The 13,272-nt window shown below is 34.6% G+C and overlaps 2 protein-coding genes across 3 annotated transcripts; both read left to right on the top strand.

Moving 5' to 3' along the window:
- Window positions 1-3,019: 3,019 nt before the first annotated feature.
- Window positions 3,020-3,976, top strand: LOC133706074 (ethylene-response factor C3-like). Its single transcript, XM_062131598.1, has one exon. The coding sequence runs from the start codon at window positions 3,062-3,064 to the stop codon at window positions 3,722-3,724; it is 663 nt and encodes a 220-aa protein (XP_061987582.1). The 5' UTR covers window positions 3,020-3,061; the 3' UTR covers window positions 3,725-3,976.
- A 3,929-nt stretch (window positions 3,977-7,905) lies between these two features.
- LOC133705512 (serine/threonine-protein phosphatase PP1 isozyme 3-like) lies at window positions 7,906-12,904 on the top strand. Of its 2 annotated transcripts, none has more exons than XM_062130766.1 (4): window positions 7,906-8,604; window positions 10,637-11,196; window positions 11,308-11,529; window positions 12,422-12,904. In XM_062130766.1, the coding sequence occupies exons 1-4, from the start codon at window positions 8,430-8,432 to the stop codon at window positions 12,449-12,451; spliced, it is 987 nt and encodes a 328-aa protein (XP_061986750.1). In that variant the 5' UTR covers window positions 7,906-8,429; the 3' UTR covers window positions 12,452-12,904. The 2 variants fall into 2 exon arrangements, with proteins under 2 accessions (XP_061986750.1, XP_061986751.1); XM_062130767.1 differs by having other exon boundaries at window positions 7,909-8,604; window positions 12,412-12,904.
- The last annotated feature ends 368 nt before the right edge of the window (window positions 12,905-13,272 follow it).

Here is a 13,272-nt window from a genome sequence, read left to right as displayed (position 1 = left end):
AATATTTTTTAAAAATCTATTTTACGAAACTATAAAATAATTAAATTAATATAAATTAACACTCTATAATACTCAAAATTGAGTTGTCTGGGAAAAGAAGAAGAAAATCAACCCAAACAAATTTACAATAAATAAATAACACAAAAAAATAAATTCAACTAAAAACAATTCATAGGAAAAAATGAAGTTGCGATTGCTAAAAATTTAAATAAATCAACCAAAAATTGATCTCATATGAAAAAAAAATCCTACAACAACATTAATACAGTTATTAAGAACAAAAAAAGTTATAAATAAAATAAAAAAACAAATATAGTGAAACAAAACATGAAAAAAGAAGATAAAAAGAAATCTTACCTTAATGTAGTTGCAAAAGAAGCTGTGAAGAGAAAAAAAAAATTCATAAAGTATTTTAATTAAAAAAATTGAGAAGAGAAAAGAAGAAAGGAGAAGAAGACATACCTCAGCATGGAAGAGAAGAGAAAGAGTTGACGAGAAAAGAGAAAAGAAGAGGAAGAAAGGGATGTTGATTTTTTTACATATGGGGAAGAAAAAGAATAATAATAAAAAAGAAGGTTTGTCTGTTGTGAAATTAAGGATTCTAGGTTTTTTATTAGGGTGTTTTACTAATACTTTTACTGAGGGATAATTAAATATTAATATTTTTAATTATTCTGTCGGTGATTTTGTCTGTAATATTTAATTTAATTTTTAAATTTAATAAAAAAAAATTTAGAAACTGCCAAATATCATCGACTACTTTTCAATCTGTTGGTGATTCTGTCTGTAATGTTTAATTTAAATTTTTTATTTAATCAAAATTTGTAGAAACCTACCAAATAACGCCAATGACTTTTAATTTATTGGTGATTTTTATCTGTAAAGAATAATAATTAACAGTGTGTTTGGGAAGTGAACAATTCCAATTAAAGTTCTCTGGAAAATGCCGATGGAATTTTCTGTTAGTGATTCTCTTTGTAATTGACATGATGAACAATGTTAACAGTTTACCAATGATTTTACAAACGGAATAATTTATTCCATCGGTAATTCCGTTGGTATAAATGACACGTTATCGTATTTTTTGGTTTTATTTTAATTATTTTTTTCTTACTGTAATTCCCTCGGTATATATCGAGAGAATATTTCTGTCGGTATTTTTGTTTGTATTTATCAATTTTCTAGTAGTGGTTAGAATCAATATTTTTTTTATAAAAAGATATTTATGGGTGATTACTTGTGTTAGAGAATAATATAAATTATATCCTAAAACCTTATCTAACAGCTTAAGCTGTGAGCCTGGAACCCCACCTAACAGCTTAAGCTATTGGATTGAGATGATTCTTTGACATGATATCAGAGCCTTGATGACCAAGCGGTCACGAGTTTGAATCTCATCACCCCCCATTTATTTGATAAAAATTAAGCACAAGGTAATGTGAGTCTGTGCAACTTTCAAGCCTAAAGGGTTTTCATTTGAAGGGACGTGTTAGAGAATAATATAAATTGTATTCTGAAACCTCACCTAACAATTTAATCTATTGGGTTGAAATGATTTTTTGACAACTTGAACTCCAAACACCATCAAATTCATTATAAATCATTATATTTGGGATTATTAGTAAAAAGAAAAACTAGAGAGAGGAGAGAGAGAAAGAAAGGTGTCAATAAAAGAGTACCGAGATCAAAGGTCTAAAATCTTAAAAAAGAAAAGAAAAGGAAGTTACTACACACACACACACACACACACACACACACACACACACACACACACACACACACACACACACACAAACACAAATTCACTATAAAGAACACTGCACATGCACAAGAATACTCATTCCTAATCTTATGTTTTTTAGACAAGAAAATTAAAGGGGAATAATTTTATCGTTTGTTTGATAAATAATTTCATCACATTCAAACCTAACTTAGTTGAGAGTCATTAATTAAACCCTAGCGATAATTCTTTAGAATGGTCAACAACCCTAACGATAACGATTTTTTGACTTTTTTTTAGTACAATCCGAAATCTCTACAATTCATAAAATGGAAAAGCACATCTATGGTGAGAAGTTGCTTAAGGTAGAAGTAGCTTAAGCTAAGGGTTGCTTCAGCAATGTTTAAAGATATATTTATTAATTATACTTTATGAAATGAAAATTATTATCAGTTAATAAAAAAAATCCCAAGTTCATAATAAAAATTATCCAAGATCCTATTTATTAGATATATATATATATATAATAATAATAAATATTTCTTAAATATTTTAAAAGAATACATTTATAGTTTTATTGAGACTTACATTTACCTTAAATCGACTCTGATTATGGTAATTTTATTATTATTATTTTTGTTAAAATTAAGGTTTATTCACATTGTGGTACCTTACAAGTGAGAAAAACCACTCGTTTCCTCAAGTCATTGTAGTGAAAACAAACCAAAGGAAAGAGTGGTTCCTCGAGCGGAGCAGAGCATTTGGAGGGAAACGCAGCAGCCACCTGAGCTGTCCCAACTACGGGGAAAAGAGGAAATTAATTTTCATCCACGTGGATGACAAGTGGGCAAGGCCCTCTTCAACATATCCCACACCCAGACAAAGCTGATATGATTGGGATGATGTCATCACAAAACTCTTCTGACGTGGCCATCCATCTTCAGTTGACCAATCTGTAATTTTACCCCATAGGCATGCAGATGTGGATCCCACATCCATTCTTTTTTCTGTATTTTAGAATATTGCAAGACTAGCTTAAATGATTTTTAGATAGAACAACGTGAAGATTAAATATTTTTGTAATTAAATATTATATGGAAAACCCGCACACTTGTATTTACAAAAAAAAAATATCTATATTTTTGTAATTATTTTTTTATAGATAAAATCAAAATCCTGCCTAACTGACTGCATCCCTTTGCTGGGTATATAAAGTACACTAGACTTCAAATTTTGCACACCCCAGTAGGCACTACAAGAAAACAGGAAGCCACAAAAAACACAAATTGCAGGGCAAACCTAAACCCCCCCCCCCCCCCCCCCCCCCCCAAGCCAATTCAAATGGATAGCTCCTTCTTTCACTTCTCAAATTCTGATTTTTCATTCGAATCTTGTTTTGAATCGCCAGATTTTTTCCATGGCCAATCTTTTAACCAAAGTTCTCTCCCCTTCAATGAAAACGACTCCGACGAAATGCTTCTTTTTGGCCTAATCTCGGAGGCCACTCAAGGAACGTCAAAAGCAACTTCCTATAATGGAATTATTAAGGAAGAAGAGGTTAGTTCCATGGCCGAAGAAGATCCCAACAAGGAAAAGTCCTACAGAGGTGTTAGGAGGCGGCCATGGGGCAAATTCGCGGCAGAGATAAGGGATTCCACAAGGCATGGCGTCAGGGTGTGGTTAGGCACATTTGATAGTGCAGAGGCAGCTGCTTTGGCTTATGACCAAGCTGCTTTTTCAATGAGAGGAACTGGGGCGACACTGAATTTCCCAGTTGAAAGAGTGAGGGAGTCACTGAAGGATATGAAGTGTACTGACCAAGAGGATGGGTGCTCGCCTGTGGTGGCTCTAAAGAGGAAGCACTCCATGAGAAGGAAATTGGGAAGCAGAAGCAAGAAAGAGAGTAATGTTAGGATAGAGAATGTGATGGTTTTGGAAGATTTAGGTGCTGATTATCTGGAGCAACTATTGAATTCATCTGAAGATGCTGTTAGTCCTTGCTGAACTATCTTAATTTTACATGTTTCTTATCTTTTTTGTCCTCCTCCCATATGATTTATTGAGATGGTAGGATTGATCATATGCCAAATCTTCATGTGTATTTTCCATTTTCACCCCCCTGTATTTCCCCTCGAAACCTTGTAAAGTATAGGGGCTGAAGGGTGTTGAATGACTCTTCTTGTACGTGGGCCTTAGAAACCACATAATTATGTATCAATGGAAAAAAATGAGGTGACTGCTGCCTTTCTTTGAAAAGTTCTTTTAACATGGGATCACGTAGACTCGAGTTAAACAAAGTCAAACTTTGTTCCGATCGTAAATTTGTTTCGTGCAAAAGCACCATGATCCAAAACAAAGCTACAAGGTGCCCTTCGACTAGTTCATCGTCCCGAAAAGTCATTAAATAATTTAAACTAGTGTCCTCGAACACTGAATGAGCATAATGGAGCCAACAGCTTCATTTTCATTCCAAGGAAGATAATATTTATCAGCAATTCTTTTACATACGAAACATCATACTCTAAGAAACTGTCTTTGTTCTTTGGGTTAACTACAAAAAAACTCCTCACCTATAGGATCTGTATCAATGTTACCTTTCACTGACCACGCTCATCGATTTTATCTTTAAATTCTACCCATCCTACATTTCCATGTGCTATCCATCCAAATTAACTTGTTACAAAATCAGCTGAGTAGTTACGAGGATACTCCAAAATTTTAATATTAATCAAATTTATTGTTTTAAGAAATATTGTTTAGAAAGAAAAGAATTAATCAATTTAAACTGAAAGAAATAAAAAACTAAGTTTCACCTAATATAATAAATAAATAAATAGATGAGAAGTTAAGAAAATAAGAAAAATTGAATCCCATTGAGCTCAAGATTAGGAAGATTATAAATTTTATTTTTTTGGATGGATTTGAATTTTTATTTCTCATAAATAAGTTGCACACTGTATAATATTCAAGAATAGGTCAACTAATTTGAATGGTGGTTAGAAGGGTACATTTTAAGATAATGGATAATGTAAGGCGTAAAATTAGCGACAACTCTACAGAAGAAGAACATATTTGTAGTTAACCCCTTGTTCTTTGATTACTCATATGAAAATCATCTTTCCACATAATAATAGTGAAAGAAAATGAAAGAGCAATATGCATATCGCTCTCTTCTCCCACGCTCTCATATCTGAATCACCTATGTTTGTGTCGTCGCTCTCCACATCTGAATCATCATCAATATTGTAACCATGGTCACCATACCTAGCATGCCTAAATGTCTCATCAAACTCCATGTCTCTGAAAACAATAAGCTCTTTTTTTATTATTATTTATTTATCATCTGACCTTCACTTGGTTTTTCATCCACAGCAACTTGAAGTAACTTGCAAGATTCGGTCAAATTAAAGCTCTCCGGAAATTCGTATTAGCTCCCCCAAACATTCTTCTCACAAAGTTTAGACTTTTTCTAAAATCTTCACAAAAAAGTTAATCAAATGTCTCCTTCACCGAGGATGTCACTCTTTTCACTACTAACGTGGGCTGAAATCTTCAAAGAAGGCAGTTAGTTCACTAGGCTGAAATGGCACTGCAAAAAAAAAAAAAAAAACAAAAAAAACAATGAAAGTCTCTTGAAAGGATCGGAAATTCTCTGATATCTGAAGTTAATATAGATGGTGAAGGGAATGAGCCCAAAAAACAATAAAGTTGTGTTAAATGTTTCTACAAAGCTAAGAAGAAGAATGAGATATTGTTGAAGAAGAACACCTCTTTACTTTAAAATTAAGTACTCCATGCTGTTTAATCTTGGGGATGGAAACGGGTATTTGAGTTTTTTTTTTTTTTATCTATTACAAGATAAAATTATAAATGTTATCCATGTATTATGTGTGCTATGTTAATTTTAAGATATGTATATATTATACTGGATTAAAAAAATATAAATATTCTACATATATATATATATATATATATATATATATATATATATATCTAAAATATACAAATACATCTCACATTAGATTTTGATTATATTTCGAATCGTGTTTAACAATATTTATTTTTTATCCATTACTCACCGTCTAAGATGATCATAAAAAAAAATCATACATTTAGATTTGATATCCATCGAATTCTAACTAAATTTACCATTGAGGTTATGTATCTTACATAGAGACATGAGCAAAGTGATACTTCACTGTTCACTCATCCTCTATAATTTTGGATTACTTGAGAATTACCTGAGAGTAAAAAAATAAAATGATCAATGAGCTACGTACTGTAAATTAAGTTTATATTGATGAAATAAGCTTTCATCAATGTAGAAAGTAAACTGAAAATCCAATTCATAGGAAGGCACATATCTATGAAACATGACGTATTTAATTCGTCTGCTGTTTTTTTTTTTAATAGGTGAAACAAATAGCTTGATTGATCCAACATAATTTGTCCGGACTAGCTAGGTTCCAGGCGGGCCCCCCCGTGTGGTCTTGAAATTGGCGAGACGGGTTCCCTTCTTCATCTGGGTATACATGTTCCATATGGAGGTGGGTTAGGTCTAACGTGGAGGTATGATGGCCCCGATATACATCAATATCCACAAGCTCAGTTACTATAATAACTGATATAATATGATATTGCTAAACTGTAACAAAAATAATCAATTAAGAGATAAAACGAGGAGGCTCAATTTAATGCACCATTATGTTGTTGGATATGGCGTGGGCATTTTAACCTCTGGTGATTTTTAGAGGAGGAGAATCAGTCATAGCTAGCTGGAGTGCCAGCCACGATACCACGACAGTATGGCCTTTAAGCCAAAGAATGGCCAAGAGCCTTGCAATGAACTTCTTGGAATTTCCCAGTAGGGCTGGATTCCAAACCTGTCCTCTACCTCGTCTTCACCGTACATTCGAGTTACTTTCCACCTGTTTGATTCCAATAATGCAAAAGAATCCAAATCAAGCGCAATTATTGACGAATGAGGTACAATGATATGCTGATACATAACAGGGAAACTGGAAATGAGCAAGCAAGTTCTTAATAGAGCACAATTGAAGCGGATGATGGCTAAGCAACTCGATCCCATCATTCCATAAACTAATTAGTGATTGTGATAATATCCATGCAAATCTTAATTTTGTTTTCAGCATTGTGTTTCCCACTAACTTAAGGCTGCTCATGCCTGCTCTATTTTCCATGCACGCAATCTCAATTTGTTTTTTCTTTTTTCATGTTAGAACCTGGCTTTTCTGCTGGTATCTGAGCTTTCTATTCATTCATAGCCTATGCATTTCTATGCACTTCCTTGTGTAAAAAAGATCAAGATTACGAGTAGGAATGTGAGATACAGTTGAGTGAATCGACAAGCAAACGACAAGGGCCTGAATGATAAATCGAATCCGATGCATTTCTTTTTCTTGGAACTTTAAAAAACCAAGTCACTTCGAATTATGGATTCTCAGCTGCTAGAAAGTAAGGATCTTGCGCCTCTAAAAGCCTTCGAGTTGCATCGAAATGATTTATTTTACATCAAGAGCCATCTTTTCACGCGTCGAGGGTCAGTTAACTGATTGTTTTATGTAATCAATTTTTTTTTTTAATAAAATTGAAGATCCAAACCAATAACAAATTAAAAACCAAAGCAACCATCGATGGACATGACCTGTTACTCGCCCGATTGCGAATGAAAAAAATGTGAAATGTTGAGCAAAGAATCCTAAATGTAAAAAAAAGGGGGAAAAATAAACGTAGAAAAACTAATAAAACTCTGAGAAAGAAAAGCTGTCAAATCAGGTCACAGGTGCCAAATATTATGCTCTCCTTAAAATTTTGTGCAGAAGGAGCAGTTAATGCATGTAGAGGAATTCTAAAGATATATTAAAATTGGAGTATTTTTAAAATTAGTATTTTTATATAATATAACATAATAAATTATTTTTTTCTATTGATAGATAGCATATCAGAATGTGGCCCCTTCTCGGTCTCTTCGCGACAGCACGTGAATCGGGCCCTTTTTGTGAGGTGGGCTTAGAATAATATTCGAGGCCCACAAAGAAACTCCAATTGATAGCATAAATTAGCAATTATCCAGTCCAAAGGTAAAACGTATAATATCGAACCGGCAGAGGGGAGTGAATGGAGATGGGGTCTCATCACATCTCTGGAGTCTGGTGGCAACGGGCGGATAATGGTCCACAACCATCACTTTCCGAAAAAGTGGAAACGCTACAATTGGTGGTGCTGTTGTTGCCGCTTGCAAAATTTCAAAGAAAGCAAGCGTCACGGTCGCTGCCATTGTCAGCGTTTCTTTCTCTCTAGAGGGAGCTTCTTTCTGGGCTCCATTTTCTCCCACTTACTACGACTACTTTACTCCTTTCTATGTCCTCCTTCTAAAACATTTGCTAGTTTACTTTCTAATTTCTCTAACAAAACAAGAATATATTCTTGCTTGGCTTTTTTTCAAAATTCTGCGCTCCACTCGCCGTTCATTCTTTACTCCACTACAAAGAAACTCAAACCCGCAAAAAATTGATATTCCCTTTAATCCTCTTTCGCCCTTTTATAAAGCCATGCTACTAAATCATAACAACCATCGTGCGCTAGTAGAGTGTCGGCTGGCTGTGTTGGTCTTGCTAGTTCTTTATCTTTGTGCTTCTTCCTTAATCTTTCAAGGGGTGAGAAGAGAAGACTTAAGTGAGAAAAAAATATGGAGCCTTTTGTTCTTGATGGAATCATTACCAGGTTACTTGAAGTTAGGGGAAAACCAGGGAAGCAGGTCCAGCTTTCTGAGGCTGAAATCAGGCAACTTTGCATCACTTCAAGGGAGATTTTCTTGAAGCAGCCTAATCTTTTAGAGCTTGAAGCTCCTATCAAGATTTGTGGTAATATCCTCTTATAAACCCTATTATTTTCTTACAACCATTTACATAATGTCAAAATTGAATTTTTCATGTTAGGACAGTCAAAAGTATATGTTGATTGAAATTTGAATTGGTTAGTGCCAAGGCTTAGAGTTCATTTACAGACACTTCAAGTTTACTGACTGCAAAGCTTGTTTTGCTTTAAATTTTGTTTCAATTTCTTGATGCTGGTGTGTTTAGTTTTATTTGATTGTGCTGGGGGTCGTGATTCATATTTATAGATATGCAGTATCCTATTTCTTACTCTGCCAGTATGATAAGCCAAGCATATTGAACAAATTCTTATGTCTGTTAAATGTTCTAAGTTTATCGGCTTAAGTTGAAATAAACCATGCATTTTTTATGGGATCCAAATCCAAAAACTTTGCTCTTGATGTGGGTTAAAGTTGGACACTCTGAAACGCGCAATGTTGAAAAGATGACTTTGATGGATACTCTGGTTGTGGGTTGTATTGAATTCTTGTATTTTGTTTTCATAAAAATTAAAAAATCTCTTCGGCCATAAACTGTTGCTACCTTCATCAATAACTTTCCAATAAAAAAAATTAGTGGAGTTTAACTATGGAAATTCCATTGCATACTTCGCATTTGCACTCAGCGTAGGCAACTGCCTAAACTCTGATGTAAATCAGTTAGTACATTCATCCAACTAAATGATTGAGAATTTTCATTTCTGAATATATTACCTTCCGCTCCTTTGTAGTTGTAGCACACAGGGATCACTGCACAGCTAAGTTTTAATATGCCTTATGAAATTTTTGGGATTAGTAGATCATGTAACAAGCAGGAAAGTTATATTAGAAATAACTCTCTGCTTGAGGGTTAGAGATAGCATGGCAAATAATATCTTTTAATGTCTTCAATGCCCTCTCTAAGAGCTGTTCGTGCACTGGAACTTGAATGCATCCATCAGTCACCGAGAATATAAATCGTACTCTATCCTTTTTCTTGATAGGACACCCGGGACATATTTGACTTTCATAGTCAGAAACCAAATTTTTTTTTGTACATTCATTTCAAATAAAATATCAGGCTGAGGAGGGTGGTTGACAAAATTGTTTTGTGGTTTATATATAGTTGAGAATATTTTCCACTTTTCAGCTTTGTTTTCTGGCTGTAGAGTGCCCGTTGAATTTTTGTACTTCAAGAAAAGTCAGTAAAAAATTTGGAATAGTTACTCATGTGATTTGTGTAGGAGAAAAACTAAAGTGTTTCTCGAGTTCTTGTGAGCTCCTGAAAGTTGAAGACTCAGAAATTATTGTCTTGTTTAGTCATCCTTGCCATATTTGAAGAACATTTTCTATCAATATTGTTTGTTTTGAAATTAAAATAACAGTCTAATGACATGAATATATATGAATAATAATATTGGTGGGGTTGCCTAGTTTTAGTTATGGGTAATTTAATGAGTTCTGAAAATTTGGGATTTATAGTCATCTTCAAGTTTGTCACTCGTGTTGTTGCTAGGACTGTGCTGCCCATTTTTGTTTCCATGTTGTCTTCTGCACCTGCTTCCTAAAGTTGTAGCTGTCTTGTAGTATATAGTCCAGTTCAGTGGGGGTGTAAATTACTCGGAGTGCTGCTGTGTAGGCTTCTTCATCATAACTGATAATTCCGAGCTCTAAAAATTGTCTATAGTGGTCAAATATCTCTTGCATATGCACATTTTGCTCGATGCTACTTGATATGACATCTAAGTTGAGGTTAATCATGAATATCAACTTGATCTGTCATTAAGATATTCCGAACTTCCATTCTCCTCTTAATTTGAAAATTCTCATCTCATTCTCCTTTATGATTACAAGTTATAAATACTGAGATAACGAGAGAGGATTTCTTCATCTGTGAGTAATATGAAGTTGGATCATAGCCTGTAATGAGATGATATACTAGCACATTAAGTTAAATTTTATAACAAGGAAGAAAGTTTGTTTGTGGTTGTTAGGAAAGAAACTCTGACATGCCTGGTACATTATTATCTTATGTCACCCAGGAGATGTGCACGGACAATATTCTGATCTGCTGAAGCTTTTTGAATATGGTGGATTACCTCCTCGTGCCAATTACTTATTTTTGGGGGATTATGTAGATCGTGGAAAGCAAAGCCTGGAAACTATATGCCTTCTGCTTGCATATAAAATAAAATATCCTGAAAACTTTTTCCTATTGAGAGGCAACCATGAATGTGCTTCTGTAAACCGTATATATGGATTTTATGATGAGTGCAAACGAAGATTCAATGTCAGACTATGGAAGGTTTTCACAGATTGCTTCAACTGCCTGCCTGTGGCAGCTCTCATTGATGAAAAGATTCTCTGCATGCATGGTGGACTTTCTCCTGATCTGCGGAATTTGGATCAGATAAGAAATTTATACCGACCTGCAGTTGTTCCAGAAACCGGTTTGTTATGTGATCTCCTCTGGTCTGATCCCAGTAAAGACATTCAAGGTTGGGGTGCAAATGATAGGGGAGTTTCATATATATTTGGTGCTGATAGGGTGACAGAATTTCTTCAGAAGCATGACCTTGATCTAATCTGCCGAGCTCATCAGGTATGAAATGTGTTTTAATTGACCATTTACTGCATTAAGGCCCTAGGCATCATAAGTCTTACAATTAGGAACGCTTTCATCTATTATAAGCTTATTTTGTCATAATTGCAGGTTGTAGAAGATGGATATGAGTTTTTTGCTAATAGGCAACTCGTAACCATATTTTCAGCACCTAATTATTGTGGAGAGTTTGACAATGCTGGTGCCATGATGAGCGTGGATGAGAATCTGCTATGTTCTTTCCAAATACTGAGACCTGCAGAAAAGAAGCCAAAGTTTGGCTTTGGGAGCACTGGCACTGCTAAGAATGGTACCTTTCCACCTAAAATCAAGGTATATGCATTCCACACTACTCCCAGCACAGATACCTGTTATTATATTGACAAATAACATTCCAAATTTATAGTAGAGAAAGTGCTTTAGGATAGCCATGGTCATTTGTTAGTGTAAATCTTAGAGGTTTCATCATTAGGGCAGTTCCTTCTCATCATTTATCCTTTCTTTTTCCTTGAAAGCAAGAAGAACCAGTTTAGGAGGTAAATTGATTCTTGATAAGCGAGTTCTCTGACATGCAGTCTTTCTAACAATAAATCCATCATCTTCATCTATGGCATAGAAAATGAAAAAGATGCTGTGAAAAGATTGTGATAGTTTATTTTTTGAATAATGTTTTCATCTGCACTGTTACACGTTCATATATGTGCTTTATGTTAAGGTTTTAGCTAGTCTTGGTTGTGAGCGGCAGTATCCAGACTTGACCCTGAAATAGCACCTACATATCATTAAAGCTACCTGGCGTGAACTCTGTCGTATAATGCCTTTCTCCAAGTGACATAGTGCTTGAAAACTGGTCAATTAGTTTTCCAATAACCAGATTATCCCATGCATATGATGATATCTAATAATGTTTACACCCAAAATAAACATTTCTCGCTCACCACTTGTCAGTCTATTCTTATGAAAGAGAGTGACCGAGTGAAGAAAGCTCTGTTTTTTCCCAATAATTGGGTTTACAGTTTGGCTAATAAGCTATAGTATACAGGAGAACTCAATAAAACTTAACGTGGATGTCCTGCTTTCCTTGTTCTATATACTTTCAGCTTGAATGCCCCTGTATATGAATGTTCTGTCCATTCCATCACTTTCATTTTTTTCTTTTTACATTTAGGAAACGTGATGATCTATTACTGATAGCTTTCATTATCCCATTTCAAGTCATTTTTAGGTGGAAAAGTATGAGAAATCCTTTCAATGAAGAGAGAGACAAAAGAGCCAGCTGTCCTAGATGGAAACCAGTGGAACATTGCCAAAGTGGCTATCTTGGAATTCTGGGGCCCAAGAGTTAAATCTCAAAGAGGGGTAATCAAGAATTTAGTTCAGCAATTGGCAATTTTTAGAATCAAGAATGTAGATTAGCAAATGGCAACTTTAGGATAATATAAATATGCCCTCCACCTCGAACTTTAGGAGGCTGTGATTTCTCTGCCGCAGATGCCACTTGGAGATCATTGTATTTTGATCACAGCATTAAAATGCATGGATGAGTCAATTCCCACTTCCTTTTCTTCGTTCTTTTGACCTACTTTATCATATTCCCTCAACCCACATTATGTACTAATATTGGTTGCTGGTGATCTACTGAGTGCTATGTCTCGATATTCCTATCCTATGTTATGTTTCAATAAACTTTACCTAGCGTTGGTATAAATGACGAATACATGTTGAAATCCTTGTTCTAACGTCGTGGAATAGATGCCAATTCTTCTCAGGTCATTTAGAACCTCTGATCTTAAAAAGAATAAGGAGTAAATTCTATATTGAACGCTGAATCACAGATAACTTGCCCGAGTAATAAACAATTTGAACACTTCTCCTTTTGTCCTTTTGACAATATGGGTTAGAAGGTGCACCTGGCCAATCGGGAAAGTCTCTCTCTTCTATTGTAGGAATCGTGGCAATCTAATTCTTATCCCAATGAATGGTAGACTACAATGATGTATCGTATCCAAGTGGATTTTGTTTTTTTTTTTTTTTTTTAGTTTAACGTGGGTGTTCGGACTAGTTTGCGCGTATCTC

The sequence above is a fragment of the Populus nigra genome, chromosome 10 (assembly GCF_951802175.1).
Source record: "Populus nigra chromosome 10, ddPopNigr1.1, whole genome shotgun sequence".
NCBI classification, from domain to species: domain Eukaryota; kingdom Viridiplantae; phylum Streptophyta; class Magnoliopsida; order Malpighiales; family Salicaceae; genus Populus; species Populus nigra.
The sequence above is the reverse complement of the archived record's forward strand: the minus strand, read 5'-3'. Positions and strand labels throughout refer to the sequence as shown.

Excerpts from the sequence above, each read along its gene's own strand:
- LOC133706074 (XM_062131598.1), top strand. The coding sequence starts at position 3,062 with ATGGATAGCTCCTTCTTTCACTTCTCAAATTCTGATTTTTCATTCGAA.
- LOC133705512 (XM_062130766.1), top strand. The coding sequence starts at position 8,430 with ATGGAGCCTTTTGTTCTTGATGGAATCATTACCAGGTTACTTGAAGTT. Across the intron at positions 8,605-10,636 it reads AGCTCCTATCAAGATTTGTG|GAGATGTGCACGGACAATAT; the intron begins GTAATATCCTCT and ends TATGTCACCCAG. Across the intron at positions 11,530-12,421 it reads CCTTTCCACCTAAAATCAAG|GTGGAAAAGTATGAGAAATC; the intron begins GTATATGCATTC and ends AGTCATTTTTAG.